The following is a 26687-nucleotide window of genomic DNA, read 5'->3' on the forward strand; positions in this document are numbered from 1 at the left end:
TGCAGGGGAACCTCTGCTCCAGCCCCTGGAGGACCCCCTGCCCCTTCTGCACTGACCTGGGTGTCTGCAGGGCTGTTGCTCTCAGTCTCACTCCTCTCTCCTGCTGGCACAGATGTGCCATTTTTATTTTTTTCCCCTCCTTAATATGCTATCCCAGAGGCACTACCGCTGTCGCTGATGGGCTCAGCCTTGGCCAGCAGCGGGTCGCGTCTCGGAGCCAGCTGGCATTGGCTCTGTCGGACACAGGGGAGCTTCTGGCTACTACTCACAGCAGCCACCTCTGTAGCCCCCGGCTACCAAAACCTTCCTGTGTAACCCTACTACAGCTCTGTTTCACTTGATCATTTTTATGTATGGAGCAGTTCAATAGTATTTTCAAATACAGCTTTTCAGAATAGTTCAATTTTAATTGCTAAAACACAGAGGATAAATTTTGTTTAGAAACAACTCAATTTCATGAAGAGTAAAGCTTCGTCTGCTTGAATAGGAATAGTCAGTTGTTGGAGAATTCATACTACAGTAGGACCCACAAGCCATAAAATAAATAGGTAAACTTTTTGATAATAGGAATTCAGTAGGGAACAATCAATCAAAGTACAAAATAGAAAATGACCACCACAAGACCTGCCACAAACTGATTTATTACTTTTTGGCCAGTCCCATACAGCAAGAGCAAAGATCTTTCACTCACTATATTAAAACATTATTTCGCTTTATACAAATTGTAAACATCTTCAACAGGACAAACTGTTGGTACAGGCATTCCACGGCTCTGGCATCTTTTCTCTGGCAGTTAATTGAATGAAAACCCAATAAAACAAAGAACTTTTTTCATGGGGTAGCTAAAAAAATGCAGCATATGCATTTAAAAACACATCCGTTCTAAGCAAAACACAGAAGAGTATTCCTGATTGCTATTTTTAGTGAAATTTATAGTGGTATTATGAATAGGAATATTTTTTCCATACTGCTGTAACCAATTTTTTGTTTAAAATTAGAAACATCATTTTATACATCAAGGTAGCAAACTAAATTGTACAGTAAAGCAGCTGCTATAAATACAGCTATATTTGCTATACTGTATCAGGTAAATAAGGACATAAAACCTCCCAATCCAGTTAATACTTGTTTTCCTGGCAGGAACCAGTCTAAACAAGTCACAATTCAAGTTCTGCTTCTCCAAAACCCCTTGCTATAATTGTCTGATTTTTTCCTCTCCCTCTCTCTCAAAGTGCTTTAAAGCAGACAATCTGATCCATAAAGTGAACACTTATCTCCTCCTCAAGTAAGAGCAGATTGTTCTTTCTAATTAATAAGACCCAGGAACATCAATCTGCTGGCTAACTTTACTGAAGGACTACAAGATACGCACTGTTACTAGCTTATAATCCTCAAATCAGAGCAAAGGTGTTTAAACTCGACATGAATCACTTTTTTCCGACTCATCAAAACTATAATACAGACAATGGTCATGTTATTGACTAAGGCTTAAAAAAAATAAATTAATTTAAAAATCACTTCTATTGTTAAAAAACAATTGCATTAGAACTTTGGTTTCAGTATACTTCTAATTTTGGAGTCACATTTACAGTGACTTAAAAGACAAAAATCTATGTTTCTAATGTAAAAAGTCAAGCCATATTAAAAAAAGCCACACCTGTCAGGTCTCTGTGCATTATTAGAAGCAATGAATATTTCAGTTTAAAGGTGATCTGCAGAAAAATTAAGTTCCTGACAAAACCCAAGGTGGTTATTTTTACACTTGAATGCAACCAGTTGTTTTAAGCATTATAAAATACCACATCTTTGATCACAAAGTGCTTAGATCAGCAGATCCATAAATGATGTGTTGAGTTTCACTACCTGAAGTGAGGACATTGAAGGGCTTTTAGTTTGTAAGATTTCTGTATCATCAAAATGCACAAATGAAAGATCATGAAGGATGAACAGCACCGTTAACTTGCATCAACGTTACGATGTATAAACAACAACGTTCTTCCTACAAGTTCAGTATAGAAAGAGCATCAAGATTCAGTTCCTGCTGTCAAATGGAAAAGAAAAAAAAAAAAAAGTCCTCAAACCTTGCTAAAAATCTTAGATGAAAGTCTTTAAAAATAAAACACTGTGATTCCTTCAGCCGAGCAAGGTATCAAGATATTCTACTACGGGATTTGTCTCCAGCTCTTCTCTACCCAAATGAAGAAAGGGATCCCTCCTAGAGCATTAAAGCTAGATCCTGACAGAACTAAAGAAACGCTGCAGAGGATATTCCATCAATCAAAATAAACAATCATTTTAAATACCTTAACTCTTCCGTGAGCATCAAAATCTGCCCAAAATGATGTAACAGGAACCTTCAAGTAACTAATTCTTCAGCAGAAATGCTGATTAACCAAAATATTTACTACTCTATCTTCACTGCAGCATGGGATGAAGGTCTATTGGGGGAAAAAAAAAAGTCTGACCAACATAGCCACCTTTTTAAAGATCTTCTAAACATGCTTAATGCCAACAAGTTCAAAATACTGTTGTGTAGTTTTGATTTGATTTGGTTTTGTTTTAAATTAAGAGCTGTTTTGGATTTATAGTGAAAACTTTTAAACTAAATTGAAAGGATTAAAAATGAAAAAAAAGCATAACTTTCCAGTCTGTCTGGAAATTGTCTGGTGCCCAACACATCAAGACACAGCTATTATCCATGTGGATTTATGACTTTTGTATGCTAGCTGCCATTTTCCGTGGCAGCATCTGTTAGAAGTTTTACAGAATTGTAATGTTCTCCTAATCCATAGGCATGTCTCATATACCTAAAAAAAGAAAAAGTTACAGAATTAGTGTTCAGTTTAACTAAAAGTATGTGTCATGACAAACATTAACAGCACTGGAAGACAGCTTAAATTAGAACAGAAAATACATTGGGGTGCATTAGGAGGAGCATGGCCAGCAGGTCAAGGAAGGTGATCGTCCCCCTCTGCTCTGCCCTGGTGAGGCCCCATCTGGAGTGCTGTGTCCAGTGCTGGGCTCCCCAGTTCAAGAGAGACAGGGAACTGCTGGGGAGAGTCCAGTGCAGGGCTACAAAGACAACTGACTGGAGCATCTCCCTCATGCGAAAGGCTGAGACAACTGAGCCTGTTTAGCTTGGAGAAGAGAAGGCTGAGATGGGACCTTATCAATGCACACAAGTATCTTAGGGGTGGGTGTCAAGAGGCCGGGGCCGGGCTCTTTTCAGTGGGACAGGACAAGGGGCAACGGGCACAATCTGCAACTCGGGAAGTTCCACCTGAATGTGAGCAAGAACTTCTTTACCTTGGGCATGATAGAGCTCTGGCAGAGGCTGCCCAGAGAGGCTGTGGAGTCTCCTTCTCTGGAGACATTCAAAACTCACCTGGATGTGACTCTGTGCAACCTGCTCTAGGAGAACCTGCTTTAGCAGGGCGTTGGACTAGCTGATGTCCAGAGGCCCCTTCCACCCCTGACTGTTCTGTGATTCTCCGATTAAATAACAGAGTACTAATAATGACAGCTTTTAAATTCTGGTGACTTCCAGGCACAGACTGACATAAACTTGTAAGAGGAAAAAGTTTCCTGCTGCATCTTATATGAATTTCACTATTATTTTGTAATTATCTAACAGGTTAAATGATCTTGTAGCATTCTATAATGCAGTGACTGAATCACACTTCAGACTGACTGTCAGCATTTTAAGAACTCTAATTACAATATCTTTAAACTAAGTGTGTTAACCACAAACATAAATTCTGACCTGCAAGATCTTTATTCAAGAAATGCTTAAATGTCAGATAAACAACAGAAAATGAAAGAGCAGGTGAATCAAAAAAGAAAGAGGGAGAATCAAAGCTGAGCCCTCTGATATAGAAGTGCACTGATTTGAAGAAGGGATAAAATTACATACTTACACAAGTATTATTGGTTTGCCTGAATATTCTTCACCAACAATAATGGGTGGGGAATCCATCTGCACTACTTCAATAGGTGTTTGCAAAATGTGAGACAAAGCCCTTAGCTTTAAGGTATAAAAACAATACAATGATATCATTAGATCCAATGCAGGGGAAGAGAAGAAGACATGGCATTTAGTTTTAGCAGACATCAGTTCAGACATCACATTTCAAATACTGTCAGAAAATAAACTTTAATAAAATAATCAAAACTATTTAAATGTTTTAAACTTTAATTGAAAACAGGTTGTCTTAAATTAATCACTAATTTGGTGATACAACACAGGTAACATTGAGCTAGCTTCAGTAATTTGGTAACTACTTTTTCATAAAACAATAAATAAGACAAAGTAAATAAATACTTATTTTCTCAAACTCAAGTTCTGGTTTACATTATAAAAATCTAACATTGCTCTGCTCTAGTCAGCTTTGCTACCATCTTAGTCTGCATAATAAAATGCTTTCTCCTTAGAAAGTCTTCTTCCGCTCATATTATCAGTCTTTCTAATGATATTTAAAACTACTGAATTCATTAACTTATGTGTCATCAAATACATCAGAACAGTGGTGCACCATCACAAAAGCTACCAATTCGGGAACACAATTTATAACCGTAGAGGAAAGTTCTTGATAAACTGTTTATGACTACATTCTCTTATGCCTTTAGGTGTTCTTTCTTAAGAAGCCCTTTTTTGAAGGCATATCCACCCACTTTGGAATTTCATAAATAAAAATTATCAGTGCAATACTTGCCTCCAGCTGACCACCCCATGCAGCTGTATTTGCTATATCATCACAGTACTTTTCAAATTCCTCTGTGGGAAAAGAAAAGACAATTTTTATTACTTATCTTATTTGAGAACAAGCAACTGAGGAAAAATATTGGTCGTACAATGAAGAACTAGAACCTGAAAAGTCCAAACACACCATACAAAAAAACATGTATGTCCACTGAAGAGAAGGAAAGCAACAGAAAAACACCAGAGGCCCCAGAAAAACCACCCCATGACTGTTTTAGAAGGAAAAATTAAGACAGCAGACAGGAATAAAAACAGGTATGGGAATAAAAAAAGTACAGGTTTAAAATATAAACTTTTTCTTTAGGGAACTGTTGACAAGAAGCATGAAATTGCAGTTTTCTTCCTGTTGGATATCAGAAAGTATTTTCTACAGTCTCAAAACAACAATGTGATAGCAAGTGGTATGCTTCGTTCTTACATTAGTTAGGTGTCAGGTATGTTTTTAAAATCTTATGACTGTAGGAAGTTCAATGGTTTGGTTTGGATTTTGTTTTTTTTTTTTTTTCTAATTTCCATATTAGCTAACTTGTTTTTAACCTCAGAAGTATTTATTCCCAATAGTTCCTTTTGTTAAGAGCTAAATAAGTCTTTTGGAGATCATGTTCTACAGAAACCAAGCTTTTCAAAATATAAATTGCAACCCTTCAGGCTTCTGAAACCCATAAATTGTTTTTGATAAAGAAAAAATGGATTTTCTGAAGACTGCTCAGAACTGTTTTTCATACGTTCCCCTTATAACAGACTTAAGAGACATAAGAAAACCACAGCTCCCTGCTGCTCTGCAGAACTTCATTCAGTCTTCTCTTGGGGCACATTTATCCTTTTGCAATTATCTCTGCCAACATGGGAAAGATACTTTCTACTTCATAAAAGCCCCCAGTCACCAAATGAAATCTACAGCAATAACTATTAAATGAATGTAGCAGTAGACTAAAAAAAATTCTAGTGTTCCAGACATGCAGTAAGAAATGAGTAAACCATGTATTGCTCAAATAAGTACATAAATTCCATTTAACTGCATTTACTCAGCCACTCATTGCTCACACTGAATGCCTTTGTATTTTTTAGTTTAGTCTGCTTTTAAGGAAGAGCTCCAAAAGACCTAGCATAAATAGTGAAAATAAAGGGTAGAATAAGAGAAAGTGTATGTGCAAGCTATTATAAATAATTTGCTTGAATTTCACACTCTAAGTTTTCCTATGTAAATTGAAAACACCAATATAAAAGTTGACAGAAAATCACCACTAACCTGGTAGAGAAACTGTTTACAGTACAACTTAAATCACATCCCAGAACATGATTACCAAGTTCTGATTTTTTTTTTTTTTTTTTGGGGGGGGGGGGGAATAATGTTTGCTAGATTACTTAAAAAAAAAATAAAATTACAGAGATTGAAGTGTACCAAGTTTCATAGCAGATCATAATTCTGTGTTCCACAGAACACAACCAAATCAAAGTTCAGGAACAAACTTCGTAATGAATTAGTCCCAACTGAGCTGTAACTGAGAACAAGATATCAGAGATAGTTGTAACATTTTTTAAAATCTCCTATACCACAAGTCTTACCTCTGCTATACATGTCTCCAGTACTAGGGTTTGTAAGAAATGGCAGGAAGTCATCAAAGTGACTTTGCATATACTTTGCTGTTTGGCTCCTCAGAGTTGCAACAGTCCAGGAATTCTGGTGATCCTTGAGCTGATCTTCAATAGCTCTGTACATGCAATGGCCATCTGAAGGGATCTGTTTGATTTCTAAGTGCCTTGCTGCCAATAGGGAGGCAAGTTTCTGACTTTCAAGATGTCTAGCACCCGTTAAATTTTCTATCTCAGCTTCAGCTATCCTTTCTTCTCTTTCTTTCTCCAAGGCAGCTTTTTTTTCCTTAGATTAAAAACACATTAAAATTACATCAAATGTTAAAATTTAGAAGATTCCTGTAGAGTTCTTGACTCAGCGCTTGCTTTCAACTCTTCAAATGTCTTCTCAGTACATTTGTATCTGAGAAATGTTCTCCCAAATCAGTACCACCAAATCTTAGAGACCTCCTAAATCCAAACTTTAGCAAATGGTAAGTGACCGATAGATCCTAACTGCCTCTTACGCTACACCCAAATGTATGTGACAGGAGAAATCTTAAATATATCAACATGCAAAATAACATTTTTTACAACACCCGTAAAATCACTGTTATAATAGTAATTTCTTCAGGATCACCTATTTCACCACATTGTCAAACAACTTAAGTATGGGAATTCTAATTCAACAACAGAAAATATTGCTCTTTCATAATAAGCATGAGATCTACCACTTACGCATATGATTGCATAATGGATCTCATGTCATGAAACTGAAACTGCCTAGGGCTAGGTACTATACATCATAAAAGACTGCTCCTAACATAAAGGACGGATAAGAATGCATACAGAGAATACTAGAGGGGATGTAATAATAAATAACATAAAAATTAGTTTAGTAGAATGCTTCTTAAGTTTACGCTTAAGTTAACAGGCGAATAAGAGTCAAAGTAAATGAGTAAATAAAAAAAGCAGCAGTACAGAGAATGATCTTTTTACTTTCACACTTAAAATTCACCACAGATCAAGACCAGACTGGCTTAGGCAACCACAATATAGGAAAACTACGCTACAGAGTTTCTAGTTTGCCTAGACAGGATGCGATGAATTAAGACCATCCTTTTATCATGTTTGTTACAAGGCAGCTCTGCAGCAGCGACCATGTAACAGTGGATGGATTCTGCAATAAAGCAGTGCTCCTCTGGCCCTGCATCAACATTCAGGCAGGTACAATGAGAACGTTAATCCATCAAAATTTAACATCTGAAGGTTAACAAGAGTTAATCCTAATGGCCTGGACACCAGGTAGTGTTTCTTAAAAATTCAAAAATTTACAAGAATTTCAGTATTCATGTTCTTTGGTTAAATGTGTAAAGTTCTACTACTTGCATATTTTCCATGTATTTTACATTATTTTCATTCAATTACCTTACTTTTATTAATATTTTCAGTTAAATTCTTTTAAAATCATTTGCTTTACATCATTTGCTATTTCTGGCTCCCATCTCCTGACCTATTCTGATTCCCAGCTCATGGCTGAGGGTAAAAAAGTACAACTATTTATAAAATGCTTACATATCTCTAGGTAGCAGCTTTACAGATTGTCAAAGCACCCAGTAGGTACAGCATCAATACTGAATTAGCCAGGTAATGCCCCCTGCAAAATTGTTTAACTTTAGTTATTACAGTTCAGTTTAAGTGACTATAACTTCAATAAAATATTTATAAAATTTTTAAATGTAAAGTCATACCCGCCTCTTCTGTGCTTTTGATATTCGAGGATGCTGAACCTGTTGCTCTACTCCTTCAAGCTCTAAATTTGCAACACCATCAGCTATAGAATCTGTCTAAAAAGAAAAAAGTTAAATGTTCTTATTAGTATAAATTATAACAGAGATGTGCATCTCCTGAAACGATTTTAAATTGTGTTCCTAGGTAATTCCAGGGTATTTTTATGGTTTAACCACAAAGATCAGTGTATATCATAGAACCTATCAAAGCCAAGTGTGAAGAATTTCACATTCCAATCCACTGTCATGCGTTACTTTTTCTGTAGTGTCCACAGAGACAGTTACGAACCGTGTATCTCAAATTTAATCCCTATGTTCTCTTACAAGCTTCCATACTCAAGCATGAACACTGCTCACTGGCTGAAAGGGAAAGTTTTCCTCACTATACCAGTTGTTGACCAAGGTACCCAAACAGCCATTATCAAGTTCTGTGACAATTAAAGCAGGAGAAGGCTCTAAAGCATAACCAGCAGTTGGAAAAGACAGGGAGTTGACACATCTCAAGAAAAGTGACAAAGCTAATGCCATTAATAGTATGAACTAGATGCCACCCTTGGAATCATAAGTGTGTTTCAATTTGAATAAAAAGTTTGCGAAGTGAAAGACACCAGACATCTCAAAACAAATTCCTCTCAGGCAAAGTTACATCCAGGGCAAGCATTTTACCTTGAAAGATCCTCCACTGTAACGTTTCAACTCTTTTAGCAACATAAAACAAACTCTTAAAACTAATCTAAGATACAAGCAAACTGGAGCACTACGTTTAAGGCTTACACACTACCTGCTTAAGCATCTGATTAAAAACTTATTACAGAAGATTGTTACAGGGTTGTAACTCTCACAACTGAAAACTTTTTCCACAAGGATTCTCAGCAGATGCTTCTCAGACAAGTCTATTTCCCTAAAAGCCATTCAGAAATGTTTTCACTCATTTTCAAACAAAAATACATTCACTTAACTCTTTGTTTAGCTACTTACGGGAAAACACATAGTCCAGAAAACATCAGGCAGACAGGTTTTTGTTTGTTTCTTTACAAGATTTAAACAGCCAAAAGTCATAGACTGTCAGGAGATGTATGAGCATGGAGCATTAGCATCATTCACAGCTAACTGTACTGCACCAATTTAGCCACAAGCTCTATTCCCATTTAGATTAGGGAAAATATATGAACAGGCCTGGTCACACAAAGAGTCATTAAGTGACAATATAACGGAACTTGAAAAAAGATTAAGACAACTGAGCTATTAACATAGCCTTAAGAGCTAAACAAAAAAAAGCTGGACAACAAAAAAATCCATGTTGTTAAATGCCCCTTCTAGCAATGCTCACCCACTGCAACAGCTGAATCTTTCCAAAGATTAAAAAAGTTACTAATACTGTAAAGAAAATGAGAAATACTTTGAAGTGTTACTTCATTACAATTTTTAAAAATTAAAGAAGCCCTAACACAAATTGTATCTGTACAACTTCAGCTAAAGTTAAGGCACTTACCTTATTCTGCTCAGGTGACACTTCCTTTAGCTGCTTTAATTCCCCCTTATGCTTCTGTTCAAGTTCTGCCTCTAGTTTGGCAACTTCATCAGCCAGCTGTTTTCGTCTCTTTTTATCATTCTTGGGAACAGCATTTTTCATGCCTTGAATTTTTGCTGTTAGAGAAGCAGTGTAATAAAACATGACCTCTAAATACAGATACTCCACAGTCATCGCAGAAAAAAGAACTGGAAGTCATGCAGAGAAAAAAAATTACAAGTATCAACATATCCGTATGTTTTAACGGTTTAACGGAGACTGGCTGTTATAGTCATCACATTTTAAAGCACCTATATTTTTCTTAAAAGATACAAATGTTATATGTGAAGAAAAGAAAAACTTGTGCCAGGTCACTATTATAAATACTTAAGAACTTCATTGATGCAGCAGACCTCAACCTTCAAGAAGATTGATTAAGCATTGAGATCTCAAATCCTGTCACAGGAAAGATGTGTAAATTCTTAATCACACAAGCAGCAGATTAAAAGTAAAAACAGAGGTTACCCGTCCTTAAAATAAAGTTTCTAAAAGTAAAATGTGTATTCAAGAAGAAAAAAAACCCACCGCCACCTTGCTTGAATTCTGTAAGTATTTTTAGGCTGTAAGTCAAGGCTCCGTTTCTCAAATCATAGAATAGTTTGGTTAGAAGAGGTCTGGAGGTCGTCCAGTTCAACCTCCTGCTCAAAGCATGGCTGAATTCAAAGCCACACCATGTTACTACGTTAATTCAGATTGACTTGGAGTTTAGTCCGATGACTGTGCAAAGTCTCCATGGATGGACATTCTATAACCTTTCCGGGCAGGTTTTTTCCAATCTTTAACCATTCTTGTTATGAAAATATTTTCCCTTTTTCCTCCCATGAGGGTATTTCTTGTTACCACTTTCAGCAGTTGTCTCTAGTCCATTCTCAACACTCTACTTTGAAGAATCTGGCTCCATCCATTATGCAGCGGAAACTACAACCAGATCCCTCACACTCTCCTCTTCTCCAGACTGAAGAAGCACAGCTTCCATAGCCTGTGCTCTTACATGACCTCTCCCTGTTAGCTCTCATCACTTCTGTATTCACTGTTTTAGAGTTACAGCACCAATTATTTAACACCCTGCTTGCTATTCATCACCTGTACATTTTCTTGTCCTTTACCCTTGACTGACACAATTGAGCTGAAGATGATGGCAATAATGAAACTATTCAAGAGATGGCAGCAAGAATGCTCATAATGAAAATTTTCTGTTAAGCATTCAATATCACAGATGAAGCAGCTGAGTTTGACAGAAAAGCAGTTTTATTGATAAAAATCAACATAATGGGGGAGAAGGAAATCTAGGACTTAAGAGGCACACACAAATCCACCATGAGAGTATATGGACACAAGGATCATCAGTTGGAGGAGATGCTGGATTTTCAGAGGCTGGGATTAACCTTATGAACAAACTATTTTGCTATCTGTCAAACAGTTAATTATTGCACTTACCAGGAATATATCTTTTCAAGTAGGAAAACATGCGCCTATAGGTCACCTGCCTCTCCTAACTGAGAAGACTGGGGTTCTGTCTTCTGTGTACCCCTCCCACCTTTAGGTAGCAGGGCACTAAAATTGGATACCTCCCTATCATCTTCTCTAGGTGGAAAACCCCTCTGTTCCTCAGCCTCTCTCAATCAACCGGCCATGTGCTCCAGCCACCTAACCACAATGCTTGATCCTATCTCTCTTCTAAATTTCAACCAAATCTGAGGGAGGAAAAGGCATCTCAGAATAGTAAGTTCCTATAGACTGAATGGCACCATGCAGCCCAATCATGTCTTCCCTTCTTTAACCTTCTAACAGATAAAAGGCTGCAGATGGGCCTATTTCATTACATACCAAAAGAGCCGAACAAGGAAAAGGCTGTATATGAGCAACAAGAAAGGCTTAACAAAAAGGTTATTATCCACCATAAAACTCCATTCAACAGAATCCAGCTAACAAAATTAGTCGATTATATTCATCTACGTTGACAGGGTGGTAAAATGTGGCTCGTGAACAGTTCACACGGAGTACTGTAAGACCACACGGGTCTCCTACAGATACATTACTGCGGCTGGGCTGCATATGGAAGCTCATTCCAGATCAGTTGCACTGGGAATGAAGGTAGCTGCCTGGGCGGCAAGGTCCCTCACGCAGGCTTTTCAACCTAATACGCCTCACAAAAACACACCTTCTGTAACTTAAAAGCAATGCAGCAAAGCGTTAACATCACGTTAACAGTCCAGCGTTCCGTTACGGCTCTCCGCCAGGGAAGCCCGCAGCCCGCCTGCAGGACAAGACCCCCTCCCATCCGCACAGCACGGCCTGGGCACCTCCGCCCCGGTTCCGGTACCGACGCCCCCTTCCTCCGCATGGACTCCCCTCCCTCCAAGTCCGGCGGTGCCGAGCGCGCACATACACACACACACACCCGCTGCCGAGCGCGGCTGCCCGCCTCGCCCCCACAGAGCGGCCCGCAGGAGAAGGCCGAGAGCCGGGCCCGCCCCGCTCCCCCCTCGGCGGGGCGGCCTGAGGGAGCCGCTCTCCCCCCGCCCGAGCCCCCTCCGCCGGGCCGCGGCGCCCCTCACCCTGCAGCTCCCGCTTCTCCTTGCGCTGCCGCTTCACCAGCTGCTGCAGCGGCCCGCCGGCCGCCGCCTCCTCCTCCGCCCCCCAGCCCTCCATGGGCGCCCGGAGGCCCGCGGCGGCGGCGCGCGTGACCCCCAACCCCGGCGCGAGGCGGGAGCTCGCCGCGCTTCCGGCAGCACCGGCCCCCGGCCCCGCCCCCCGCCCGCGGTCCCTCGGCGCCGCCTCGGGCGGGAGCGGGGCAGGAGCGGAGTGGGGCGGGCGGCCCGGGGCGGCGCTCCCCTGCCCGTGCGGGTTGCTCCGTGCGCTGCCCGCCGCCTTGCCGGACCGGCTGGTCGCCGTGTCGCCGCCGCCCCGCTCTGTTAGGGCCGCGCCGTACGCCCGGCTGGCGGGAATAGGCGGCCTCTACCGCCGCGCCTGAGCCCGCGCGTTACGGGCCGCGAGCTCGGAGCGCAGCGGGAGCGGGGAGCGTTCCTGCCGTCCCCGGGCTGTGGGAGCGGCGGGGGCGGACAGGCCGGTGTTACGGGGAAGGCGAGCCCCGTCCTTACCGCGGGCCTCTGGCGCAGCTGCGGGGCTGCTTGCCCCTACCTCCTGCCCAACAGATAGGGCATGGCTGTGTCTGTATGCATACTCCGTATGGGCAGGTCTTCACTAAGAAAAAAAGGTAGTTTACCTCAACTTGAGGTGAATCCTGTTGAGGAAAGCTAGAGGTGAGAAAGGAGTTGGTTGAGGGTTTTGTGTGATTGATCACGTTAAGGAAAAGAAATTAAACCCTTCGCTTTTGTGCAAAATACACAGTGCCCTGTGTGTGCGCATTTTTTATATGAAGCTACTTAGCACTAAAAAACCCAGGAAGATTCCCAGTTTTTCAAGTTGTGATGTCTGTGATTTGCGTCTCCTCACCACTGTGAGACTACATCTTGGAGTGTAACATTTTTATTACAATAAATTCCAGATTTCCTGATGGGAGTCAAATCCCCACCTCAAAGTGGGAACTACAATTCTTGTTGAGTCCTAGTGTGGTGTGAGATGCTTTTCTATTCAGTGCAGTCACCAACGTTATTTTGTGGAACATTGAGTTCATCAGGCAAAATATAATTTATAAACTTTAGTATGTTAATTGGATTTAAAATTACTCAAATTGAGAAAAAAATTGGCAATGGAAACAGTAAGTTTGCGCTTAACTGTTACAGCATTGCTATTCTTTTACATTTTTATCAACAGACCCTCTACAAGAATATCTCCCTGGAGATACTTATAAGATGTGTAGATGTGGCACTTGGGGACGTGGTTTAGTGATGGACTTGGCAGTGCTGGGTTAATGGTTGGACTCGATGATCTCAAGGTTCTTTTCCAACCTAAATGATCCTACGATTCTATGAACCACACTGTCAAATGCAAAGAAAGGAAACAGATTGAAAGCAGAATTGTAAGATGATGGATCAAACTCTCTTGCTGTATAGGATCACCCAATTTTTACAATTCTGTTGAAACATAAATAATTTTTCCAATTTGTATATTGATAACCTGGAAATGTATTTTCCCCTTACCTCCACCTGCTTTTTTCAGCCTGTTAGAATAAAACACATCATAGGTGGCGGCGGGGGAGGGGGACGGGACGGGACTGGACGGGGACTGGGGGGGGGGGGGATGGGACACACACACACATGACAACAGGAAGTCTCAGTCAGAAAGAATGAAAGGGAGGTGGTTGGCTTTTAGCTAGGAAAATAGGTTAGCACTGGAACTTACTAGGGTGGCCCTATAAATATTTCTGCATGCTACCAGCAAATCCAGAATAAGGACAACTCCAGGTTAATTTGCCTTGACTAATGTATATATGTGCTCTGTAGCAGTTTGTCAATGACATTTATTTGTTCGCACAGGTATGTATATATCAATATGCTGATATTTAATACATGTTCTTAAAAGTGCTGTATAGTTTAAAGCAATAAATACTGGTTTATACCTTCTGCATTTTAGTTTCTTTTAGAACCTTATACAGCTAAGGACAAAACCATCCTTTTTACCATAACAAGGGACAGTAAGTAGTTGTTCAGACATGACCCAATCCATCCTTCAGGCAGGCTGTGCTCTCCAGTGTTTTGGGGGACTGAAGTCTTAAAGCTTTCAGAGAAAAGGTAGCAGAGCCTACTTCTCTCCAGCACAACTGTCCCCAGTCAAAGGGGGATACATCCAGTGAGGTCCCTGTAGTGACTACTGGTTTTAGTCTGTGCTTCTGCCATATCTTTAGCAGTAAGCTGAAAGAATATAGAATAAATACCAATGACCAAATAAATAAATACCTCAGGTGACCAAATGTGAAGTGCTAAGTGATGATGAAGGTAGGTTGATTAAAATGACCGTATGATATTCTAGCCTCATTTGAACAACGCCTATCATAATGCGTTGTTATACAGGAATGGAGGTTTTAGGGCACACTAAGTACAAGGGAGTACATTGTAGAGAACAGTGGTATGATAAATGCTGGGGAGGTCATGCTGCACAGCCGTCTAAAGATGAGTCTCCTGTGCTGCCATGAAACCTAGAATAAATGAACACTATTAAGACAAGCACTGCCCTTGCTAGCAGCAGGCCACAGGCTCAGTGCCAGCTCCACGAGGTCCCAGTCCTGGCCTGTGGGGCTTCTTGTCAGCCTGTGGTGAGAACCTGCCCTGCGAACGGAGGCTCTGTGCCAGGCAGCTATTGTGAACTGGAGTTTAACATGGGACAACAGCAAAGGCCTTGAAAATACCATTGAAAACAGGGATCCGAACATTATAAACAGCTAACTGATGGCCAATTACTGGTTGAAAAAACCACAGTCTCACAAATTAGGAAGATGACTGCTTTGAGCATACAAAAGGAAAGCAACAGCTGAGCTAGAGAAAAACAACCAAGGAGCAGGAGGAGGCATTTGCTAAGACCTGAGAAAGTAACGGTTTCATTTTGCAAGGTATGGGTATGGCTTGGGGGGTGGAGACCAAAGGCTGCTGGCTGTTCAGAAATCATTTCAGAAAAGGAAAAAATTCCAAATTTGGTGAAACCGTCATCATGGGGACCTGCAGCCATGATGTCTCTGCGGGTTTGCCAGGGCCACAAGCGTGCCACCTACTCTCCCTGTCTATGCCAAGGGCGCTGCCTCTCCCTGCCTCCTTGCCCCAGGATCCCTGGCGCCTCAGGGACCTCTTGACCTGCCAGCTCATCAGGACCACATACATCTGCTTTTCCCCCCACAAATTCTGTGTGTTTTTTCCTCTCTGACACTCTTGAAACACTTAAATAGAGCCTTACTGCATGTAAGCTCAGCTTGGCTAATTATAATTCCTGGGTAGAAAGAGTGGTTCAACAGCTAAGGTCATAATGAAATAGAATGGTTAGAAGCTGAAATGAAAGGAAAAAGAGAACTGAAATCTGAGGTAACTAACTGTGGAACACTTTATCTAGGATGTGATGGGTTCACTGTCACACAAGTCTTTAAAACAAGACTGAAAGCTTTCCTGTGGATATGTGTTAGCTCAGCTGTAAATTACAGGCTCCATGCAAACAGCAGTTATTGACTCAGAAGTCCAGCTATATTACCATAATGGCCCTTTCTCATATTAACATGTATTACTTCATTAATCTGTTCTGTAGGAATTTGAACCTCCCCTTGAAATCAGTGATAGCTGTAAGATGCTCTGTACTGAGCACAGTCTGTGTCTTAGACACTGTCAAAATTGAAACTTTCAGAATTAAGGGGCACTTTTGAAATGTGACTGAATATTGTCAAGTTAGTCACTGAAGTCAATGACTGAGGGTTGGTTACCTTTGATATCAGCTGGCTCGGACAGTGAATTAATCAGCGGCCATGTTCTCTTTCTTTTGTATTTCTTTTCTGGGGAGGAAAGCCTGCATGGCTATTTAAAGTATTACACTTTGACATCCGTTCTAGTATCTTTCTTCCAGTGGTTTCACAGTGCTCAGTAAGCGTGCTGAAAATCAGAAAGGTCATTTGTTCATTGGTATTTTATAAGTAAGTTGGAGTGGAACCCCTGGTACTTCTGTCACTTTAAAAATCTTGATTTTGTCTCTGCAGTTGCAAAACCAATAAGCTAATGCTGTGTAGTGGACAGTTTTCATGACAGCAGTGAAGAATATCCAAATCTTACCCAGCTAAATGTTACAAAACATTGGTTGAGAAAAGAAGCTGTCTTACTACTTTTAGGTCAGTGTGTATTTCATTCCCCTCCATTATCTCCAAGAAATTTTTTTGCTGAACATTGAAGTGAATTACACACTGCTTGTAGCCATACACAAAACTCTTTTAAAGTGGTGCTGTTGTTTTGTTGGGAGTTTTCTCATATATGTACTACATAGCTAGTCAATCTGGGTCACTTGATCCCAGGTACTGAGGCAAAAGTAGCTCAACTTTCCTTTAGTCTATGCCATAAAATTGGCTGGTAGTAAGATTTGCAGTTATTCTACATGAATTAAGGAGTATACATGACCTTGCAATGAAGCCTCAACACAACGTGAAGATCAATAAGGCACATTCTTTAAGGCTCCTAAAATATCCTAGCATGGTATATGTTGTCTGAAAGTTCACTTACGTCGGTAAATGAACTAGCTGAGCTTTTCCAGTTGTTCCTTTATGTTTGCTGAAGACAGTGCTAACAGATTTTCACAGCAGGACATCTGCTTCTAAGATCCCTCAGCTGTAAATCTGTTTTCTAATAATTTTTCAACACGAATCTGACAAGCATCAGGACCTAACACAAATCCAATCACTTAATTAAATCTGTAATGAGTCATGTTTATCAGTTAAACAGAATAGTGGGGTTTATTTCTGGATTTGACATTTTGGAGCTCACAAAGACCAATGTACTTACCTTTTGTATTTGTAGCATCAGAAGGTGTAAGAACTGTCTTGGGTCTCTGTTAACACTGAGTCAGGGTCGCTCATTATTCACAGTTATCTTACAAAATGCTGGGATGCAGAGAAACTGTGGCTGTTACCTGGAGACATCCTTGATTTCTGTGAAGACTGCTATTGGGAAATGTGAGTGTTAATGCTAGCACAATTGTGCCAGCCTCTGCAAATGTATTGTGAGCTTTGCAGTGTTTTGTTTTCTTGAATATCAGCAGCTGGAATGGTGAGATTTAATGAAAAGCCTGGATTTTTAAGCAGTTCTCTTGGCTATATGACTGAGAGAGAAGATCTGTTTGACAAGAGGTGACCTGAATGCATCCTAAATGCTCATAAACAATAAGTAAAAAGAAAAAGCCCAGCTCCAGCTCTTCACACTGCTTTTCAGTAGAAAAAAATGAAAAAATTGGACACTTGGGATTTCCAGTACCTAAGTACAGTCACTTAGTGCATTCAGCAGAGACTGTCAATCAGGTTTCATCGCAGGGTTAGCACATCACATTTTGCTGGTGTAGTCTTGGCAAGAATCTTGACCAATAATCCACGCTCTACTAACCCCCTTGAAGCTGCTGTCATTTTCACTATGCTCTTTATTAACTTTCTAGACTGTGGAGTTGCCAACTACAGCTCGTCTTATTGCTATAAAACAATGAAAGAGTGTCACATGCTAAGCAGTCATTTTTTTGCCAGGTAATCTTTCCAGATCTGCTGATAATGAAAGAGACTAAAAGAGGGACCCTAGCCTTAAACTGCTAAAAAGTAGAACTGCACAGTTACTGTAACTTCTGAGACTCTCAAAGTAGCATTCATTAGTAAGCATTCCAGCTAAAATTGCATTTTATTTGTACATAGATTTCAAGACAAATATACGACTAAATATTTGTACCATGATTCGTGCAATATAATTTCTTATATCAATAAAATACCAGATCATTGCTGTCTAGCATACAGACCACTGGTTAACTGTCTCCATCATTTTCACAACTGAATCAAATGTGTTTGTCTATGCCACACAAACTGCTGATGTACTTGATCAGAGAACCTACACATGCATCCATACTCAGCAGCAATGGGGAGGTCATAGGGGATTCGAGAGTAAATCTGCTGGGTGACAATCCTAAATGCTGGTGGTCTGTGAATAGTTTCAAAACCCACCTAGTGTACAGACCCACACACACTGAGATCTACAAGTAGGATCTTCATGTACAATGCCATGCAAAGAACTCATAGCTAGGAGCAAGTTTTTGCCCTACTAATTAAATTTTTGAGCACAAAAATGAGGAAGCCACCAAATTAGCTATGATAACAGCAACACCTTTAGTACGGACATGGCAGATAGTACGATTACCAGCAAAATTTTATTCTCTGATTTTTTTTTTCCAAGTTGCTTGTCAACATGCAAGATTCTGCCAGCAGCCCTGGTGCTGCTCCAGTTGGGTACAACTGGTCCCGCAGGCTGGTGGAGCAGTCTGGCCAGGGTTGAAGCACCAAGCTAGACCCATCCTCTAATCCCAATGCTGGGTCGCTGTTACCCTCCACAGGGCTGAGTACTGGAGCCACCTCTAGTGATCTTATCTGCTAGGTACCTGGGGAGGGAAGAAAGAAATATGCCTAACTTAAGTGCCCTAAGGACAAGGAAAAGACAAGCAGAAGATTCAGAAAAGGAGTCTGGAGACATAATCACAGGGAAGGGAAAGGGAAAACTGACTGAGAGCAATGAAAGGAACACTGGTCTAGAGAGGTGATGGCTGGAGAGAGAGATCATTGCTGTGACAAGAGGAAGGAAGGTCCAGAGCTAGTACAGAAAATGGAAGAGGGAATTAGAGAAGGAATTTTTGACAAAAGGAAGGGAATTTGAGGGACAGACTTTTTAGTAGGGCCTGTTGCAATAGGACAAGTGGTAACGGTTTTAAACCGAAAGAGGATAGATTCAGAGAAGATATAAAGAAGGATTTTTTTTTTATGATGAGGGTGGTGAAACACTGGAAGAGGTTGCCCAGAGAGATGGTAGATGCTGCATCCCTGGAAACATTTAAGGTCAGGTTGGACGGGGCTCTGAGCAACCTGATCTAGTTGAGGATGTTCCTGCTTATTGCAAGGGGCTTGAACTAGGTGACCTTTAAAGGTCCATGCCAACCCAAACCATTCTATGTTTTTAAAATAGGGGATGAACAACGGGACTAGGATTAGTTAGAGAAAAAGACAGGGAATCACTGATCCCTGTCACAGATAGATGGAGTTGAGAAATAGCTCTGGCAAGAAGCAAGGCTGCAACAGAAAATTTGGATAAGTTGAGTGAGAAGCCAGAATCAAGGAACTGTGCATATGGAGGAGAAAAGCAAGAGGTAAAATAGGGTAAGGACCTGGAGCTCAAAAACATGAGTCCTGGGGCAAGGAAACAGTTAAAAGATATTAACAAAACAGATGGACAAACTCCAAGACTCTGCAGTGCAATCCCAAAGTGAGTGGGCCACACCAGTATTCTGATTGACATGCAGAGACAATGCTGCACACGCTCCAGAGAAAACTATCACACTACCTTCAACATCTACAAATAGCTGAATAATTAGCTGATGAGTTTAGCAACAGACTTTTGTTTGCTCTTGCAGTGTGTTGGAGTGAACACCCTCTACGTGGAGGGATTTATGACTGAATAGTGGAGAGGGATGTGACGGAATAAAGCAACAAATGATTAGACAATGAGCACAATTGAATTATTTGAAAAGGTGCAGAAGAACATAAAGCTATGCATTATAACTGTGGGGCTGTAGGTACAAAAGCACTACTTCAAATGTTTCAAACAAGTGTCAGTACTTAACATCAGCCATCTTTCGATCCTTCTCACAAATTCTGCTTCATGAATTTTTATCTCTAGACTTACAGAACCTATTAATAAGAATCTGCCAGAGTTCTCTATACCTTTGCAGTGTATCATGCAGGAGAAAAAAGAAAATCCAGCATTTTTTCCAAATCAAAAGCAATAATTAAAGCTGATATGTATTTCCATTAATCTTATTAAACATTCACAAAAATCCTTTTCCATACTTACAAGAAAATGATACAGAAACAAAGGAACAAATGACATTATTCCTTCTGGGTTTTTTGAGAGGTTGGGTGGGTTTTTTTGGAAGAGGAGGAAAACAGCTTTTAGGGCTTGAATCTGTGGCAGAACTGAACTTTCTATTTCCTTAGAAATCCTATATCAGTTTCTTTGAACTCCGAACTCCTGAGGGTGGTGAGCCCCTGGCAGGGGTTGCCCAGAGCAGCTGTGGATGCCCCATCCCTGGAAGTGCTCCAGGCCAGGCTGGATGGGGCTTTGAGCAACCTGGTCTGGTGGAAGGTGTCCCTGCCCATGGCAGGGAGGTTGGGACTATATGATCTTTAGGTGCCTTCCAACCCAAACTGTTCTATGATTCTATAACCTTCCAATAGCATGCACTCAAAAATATGTTGAAGAATTTTATTCATTCTTGCTCTGTCATCTGTCCTAAGTAATGTGCCCAGAGATGTTGCCATGTCTGGTTGCTGTTGAGATGCTAAGGACATATCAGCATATCAGAACATAGATATGATATATTTCTTACAGAAGGTTGCTGGGATTTTTTGTGATCTGAAATAGATAGCATACTAGACATTTCAAATGGTATAGCAGGTCATCTGGGAGGGGTTGTGGAAGGAAGGCAGAGCTGAAATTGTAATAGCTGCCTGCAGGAAATAAGGGAAGTGGAAGATATCTGTACTGCTATATGAACATTAACTAGGAGCACAATGTAAGGTCTTCCAGTTCTACAAAGAGAGAAAAAAATATGATAACTTAATCCGTATTTATTAGCTCTTCATTAGGAGAACTACTTATAAAGATACTGCATTGGCATTAAGTACACTCATTTCATTGCACCTTTTGCAACTGTATCGATCTTGAAACTTGTTTGTAGTACCAGTAAAAGGATTTTTTCTATTGAATTGTTATCTCAGTTGCACCATTTTGCTTTCTTTCTCCTTGTTACACATCCTGCATGTTTTCCCCACAATCTTAAGATTGGTCAATGGATAAGGATAAGGCTCCTGGCTCCACTTTGACCTTTCCCAGAAGGATATTGGGGTTTGCATCAAGAAGCTGTAAATTATTCTTCTGCTGAAGATCATGATACTATTAGCATGTTTCTCATATCTTTTTCATCAGTAGGAGAATAATGTATGTGTCCACTTTTCTATTTTCAATTTGTACTGACAAAATCTAGATATAGACAAAAAAATATTTCTGTTATTTTTATTCTTATAGCAGGAAATTCCACTTTCTAGTAGCTGGAGTCTCTCCAGGCTTCTAATTTGTCTGGTTTCTCATTGCTACTATGTTTTGTAGTTAATTACAATTTCCTCTTTATTGGTGGCTGTGATTAGACTAGCTGTTGCCACCCTTGCATCACATGCTGAGAGACACACAATAGGACTCCATATTTGTAAAACTAAATTATTTCTTTATGAAAAGAATCAATTAAAGGCATTCTGCATGTGCAGCCAATATTTAGGTGCAAACATGCAACAGTTTAATTTCTGGGTATCTATAGTAAACTCATCCCCCCCTTAACCTCTTTTCCTTCCCATCCAGTTATGTGGACATTTCCTAACTCACAGAAGTTTTGCAGAGCCCCAGGCCATAGTGGAGCCAAGCTCAAGGCACCCAATGCTCTTTAAGAATTTCAATCAGTTTTCCAACATCTGCACAGTCCTTACGCAGCACCTCTTTTGGCAGCTCCCAGTAGTAAAGCTTACCTTGGAGACAGGCCATCACCAGCATTTTCAGTCCCTCAGTCTGATTTCAAATGTTTGCTTTCAGATGCTGGTGATTCAAGGATTGCTGGTTTAATATGACTAGTCCTGATCACATTTGAACACTACATTAACAAATGCAGTTAAGTTTAAAAAGCAGCACTGTGCCACTTCAATCTACACAACCCATACCTATATGGAACAGTCTTTGCAATACCATTTGAAATGTTTTCATGAATCTACTAAGCATTAGATCATCAGCAAGGCTGCTACTTATCTGAAATAAAAATGGATGCTCTCATAAAAAAGCTAGAGTAAGAGGCCCTGTTACTCTTTTTTATTCTCCTGGACAGATCATGAACTGTATGTTAATTGCTTAATCCATTCCTGAAATGAAGCAAATCTTTAATGAACATGTTGCATTAAATGAGTTCCGGTTGAATGCAAAGAAAGTTGCTCATTGAGACTGAAACGGCAAAGGGAATTCAAGTGAGACGGTTAATTATCCAAACTAGAGTTTGACCAAGATGCTGCTGTTCTTATGATATGTGTCATGGGATAGCTCATGATCAAAAGCTGTTGTAACATTGACTTCAATTATTAAGTTTCCTTCTTTATACTTAGTCATCACCTGATACTAGCAGGGTACAGCAGCTCTTCTTCCTCAGAGCAAAGGGTGCCACCTACTGAAGCACCAGAAGGAACTTCAGATTTTTACCTATTTTTCTTGGATGTATGTTATGTAGGTATTGACTAACACTGATATTGCTTGGTTTCATGGCCAAAGATTCAGGGGTGTTTCAGGCTAAAAAGTAACTCCAATTGAAACTGAAAAAAATGCTCAAATGAATGTGTAGGATGACTTTTTCCTTGTTGTTCCCCCCGAACGCCCACCCTCAGAACTAAAAATTAGAGATCAAATTAAAATTGTATATGATACCAATATTTAGAAGTGTCTAAAAATTTAGAAGTATCTAATTATCTCTGTAATGTTCACCCATTCAAGAACAGAAAAGAAAGTATAAAAAAGGAATTAAAAGGTTATTCAAAAGCTGCAAGTGCAATACCATCTGAACAACATTAGTAAAAAAATGGAATGATTTTACAGAAGGAAGTGATCTAGATCCATTTTTTTGAGTATTTATCGAGTACCAACTTCTGACAAATAATAAAGGAAGGAATATTTAGTATGTGTAGTGTGATTAAGAGGAGCTGAATATATTAAATAAAGACTTTTGAAAGCAGCTGGTGTCTTCAAGATGACCAAGAAAGCACTTAGCAGTTATGGTAATATACTGATACAGAGCTGAGCTGAAAAGGAATTTAAAACCCATAAACAATTTTCCTGCCAATCAAGATTACATTTTCCAGTGTGAACAATTTCTGAATTGAGACTAAAAATTCCTCCATTATTCTAAAAATAAGGTTAACTAGAAATAGCACCGGGACTGTAAAATAAATGACAGATGTGCAATCAGGAAAAGGTGATAACAAGAATAAGCTTTAAGAATCACAATTCCAGTTAGGAATAATAGAGGAGGTGTCCCTTTGTATAAATGAAGATGTCTTTACCATGATAATTTCTGTCTGTCATAACCTACTGTAGTAAAATTGATGCAGTCTAGTAAATTGCAGCTTTGTAACAGCAGCCTCTACATTTGCATGAGTGCTCTGTAGTGTCAGAAATAGAATATACAGGGGAAAAAAGTTACCAAAAATAGACTTGTCTAGTCACTGGCCAAATGCTACCCATTGCTTTTGGGAACAGAGGGTGGTGACAAGCAGAGGCTGTCAGTGCAGCGAGCATGACCCTTCCTGCTGCTTTGCTGCAATGTTCTCCTGCCTTCATAGCCCTGCAGGTGGGAAGGAGTCGGTGGGAAGAACAACCACTTTCTGCAACATTAGCTGCTCTCAACCTTCTAAGTCATCGTTGAAGTAACATAACGTTCTTTGTCTGGGTTTTGCCAGTGGGAGGGTAATTTATCACATAACCATAAGGGGATAAGCAGTGTTGATGGGACTAGAGATAAAATTCTTCTGCACGTAAGAGGTTTATATTTAATTCCTGTGCTCTATAGACCTACTATCTAATTTCTACTGTATGGAGAGGAACCAGCCCTTTCCCAAGTACAGATAAATATGGAATTATATGATCCCATTTTCATGGTGCTTGTATACCTTTGCATGTAAATTACAGACACATACATTAAAAGAAAAAAGAAAAAAACCCCTAAACATCCCAACATACTAACAGTTCCAGTGGTTATCATGTGGCTGTGCCTATCAATGGCAAGTTACAATCCTATATTGAGTCAGAAGCCTGCGCTAGGTTGCAGCATGGCACAGAGAAGTGAGAAGTGTTTTGAAAAGACTTGCCTATCTGTCAAAATATGCTCTCAAATACTATCCAGGATACTGTATCATAGTTATTGTATTAGATTATGTGCATTAACTTACAAGAAACCAAATTTGCAAACCTAGAGTTAGCTATTTTTATAAGTGGTGCTAATTATTATATCCTGCATTTCATACTATACACAGTAATGTAATTACATTTCTCAAACTATGTACAGAATAAAATTTTATCTTGTCATGGACTTGATCTTGCAGCACAGGATATCTCTGCAAATGAAAAACACAAGAGGATTTTGTGTACACTGTATGTGCTGCTCCTATGCACCTCTCTGTAGTACAGTTTTAAAAAATAAGCCAGGTCTTGTGTTATCTTACTGTGCCTCTTTCTAATGTAGCAGGTCTGGGAAAATGTACAAATAAGCACTTTTTCCTTCTGTTTTTATTCAACTTACTGGCCAAGTAGCAGAAGAGAAATTAATATAGTTCAGTGACACAGGAAAAGAGACATTAATACAAAGGCACAGAGAACAATCTCAGAAAGCTTGAGTCACAATTTACTTTCTCCTTCCTAGCACGAACATATCTAATATCTGAAATATCTAGAAATTACAAGTTAGCCCCAGACCATAGCCAGATCCTTCAAAATTTGTTTGACAAAAATTCTGCAAACTTGTTAAGGAAGATTTGTATTGTTCTCTTGTACTGTCTTATTCAGTACCAAAACTGGCAGTAGATGGGCTTTTAATTGGTCTCAGCCATTCTCAAGTAAGATTTTGCTATCCAAAGTTTTAGACATACGATACGACTTCAATTTCTGTCTGCTTAGTTTATTATACTCTTTGCATAGCATCTGAAAACGGTGCTCAGGCCATGGTGGGGCACAGAGCTGGACCATGTGCGACACAAATGATCCCAGGCTTTTCTTTTCTCTTCCTTTGGGCATTAGAAAGAAAGTTGGTTTAGCAAACAGCCCTTTGACTGGACTTGAGAAAACTGTATTCCATTTCTTACACAACAAGCGAGATATTACATAAACTTGCATAAACCATATTATGCTGGAATTTTTATTGGGGTTTTTTATTATCTTTTAAATGGTCAGGGTATTCCTCTGTGTCTTTGAACAGCTCCTATTACAATGGATTTAGGCTTGCAGTCTCTAAGCATTATTGTGAAAATAAAAACAATAGACATATAAAAGATCATTATCGGAGGTTATTTGTTCTTAAATAACTTTGTTCTATTTGTTCTAAATAATTTTCAGGTTACCTGAAAAAAGTCTCCCTAAGATATTTTTTGCACTTACTACTTATTAGAGATGCAAGAATAACGAGGAGTTGTAGTTTTTTATAGCATTGATAAAACAAATACTTTTTCAGTTGACAATGAGCTTCAACATTTGCAGCGGTTTGTCTCATAGTAAACTAATTTGATTCTTTCTTTTACCTAGGAAAAATAATAAAAAAAGTAAAATAACCAATGAGGACAGTGTTTTCAAAATGAAGAAAAATAAAACTTGGGCATTAGTAAGCTTCTCAAAAGATCACACTAAGCATGGGAAACTAATAAAAACAGTAGAAGAAATATGTTATACCCTGCTTATTTTATGTCTCTACTTAATGTAAGCCTTGTTAGTAACCGGTGTGCTGTCTTTCTAAGCCCTCATTTATTTGGTACGGAAGTTTATATGAAACAACCCAACTTTGGGGCAGGATGGAGAGGTACAGGTGTGACTGAAATCTGTGACACAGATAATAACACCTTGAGAAACCACCTTTGAAGGCTGTTATCAGAAGTATAGTTGATTCATTTGCCTGTGCCATTTCCAAAGCAGTGTTTCAGTTTCAGTTTACCTGCACTTATGAAGGCATTTTCCATAGAGGTACGTGGTTGAATCCACAGCCTTTATTGCTGGGAACACACAAGATGCCTTGGCAGCATAAACAGGTACTGCAGTACAAGACTGAGGCATATGCAGGGTGTGCTGGGACTCACTGGTTGAAGGAGCCTAGGGGCAATGAGGCCAAGCGTAGAAAACCACCGTGATGTGCCATGCACCGTGGTTTGTGCTATGGCACTGAACTGGGTAGTTCAGTCACAAGCAGGGCTGCTCAGGGCAGAGCATCCTACCTACCAGACAAGGCAGGATTTTCATAGAAGGAAAACTGCACAGCAGTGTAATTAAAGATGTATCATAAGGCATCTGTGTTCAGAGGAAGAAGAGCAGGAAGAAAGCAGCAAGGTGTCACTGCCTAAGTGGTCTTCACCCTGGCATTACCCCATGTTTTGATTCTTCCCTTTGCAGCTTGAGTAACATCCGAATAAACTTGTTACCAGCCAAGTGCATTGCCTTGCTTCCTGGTACACCTTTTGGTACCCTCTGTTGTAATTAACTGGGTCCATCCAACTTCA

At 39.9% G+C, this 26687-nt stretch overlaps 1 protein-coding gene across 1 annotated transcript; it reads right to left on the reverse strand.

Moving 5' to 3' along the window:
• Positions 1-625: 625 nt before the first annotated feature.
• OTUD6B (OTU deubiquitinase 6B) lies at positions 626-12415 on the reverse strand. Its single transcript, XM_055705473.1, has 7 exons — positions 12250-12415; positions 9614-9768; positions 8083-8178; positions 6326-6638; positions 4713-4774; positions 3918-4024; positions 626-2807 (listed from the first exon to the last, which is right to left on the reverse strand). The coding sequence occupies exons 1-7, from the start codon at positions 12341-12343 to the stop codon at positions 2723-2725; spliced, it is 912 nt and encodes a 303-aa protein (XP_055561448.1). The 5' UTR covers positions 12344-12415; the 3' UTR covers positions 626-2722.
• Between the last annotated feature and the right edge of the window lie 14272 nt (positions 12416-26687).

The sequence above is a fragment of the Falco cherrug genome, chromosome 3 (assembly GCF_023634085.1).
Source record: "Falco cherrug isolate bFalChe1 chromosome 3, bFalChe1.pri, whole genome shotgun sequence".
NCBI classification, from domain to species: domain Eukaryota; kingdom Metazoa; phylum Chordata; class Aves; order Falconiformes; family Falconidae; genus Falco; species Falco cherrug.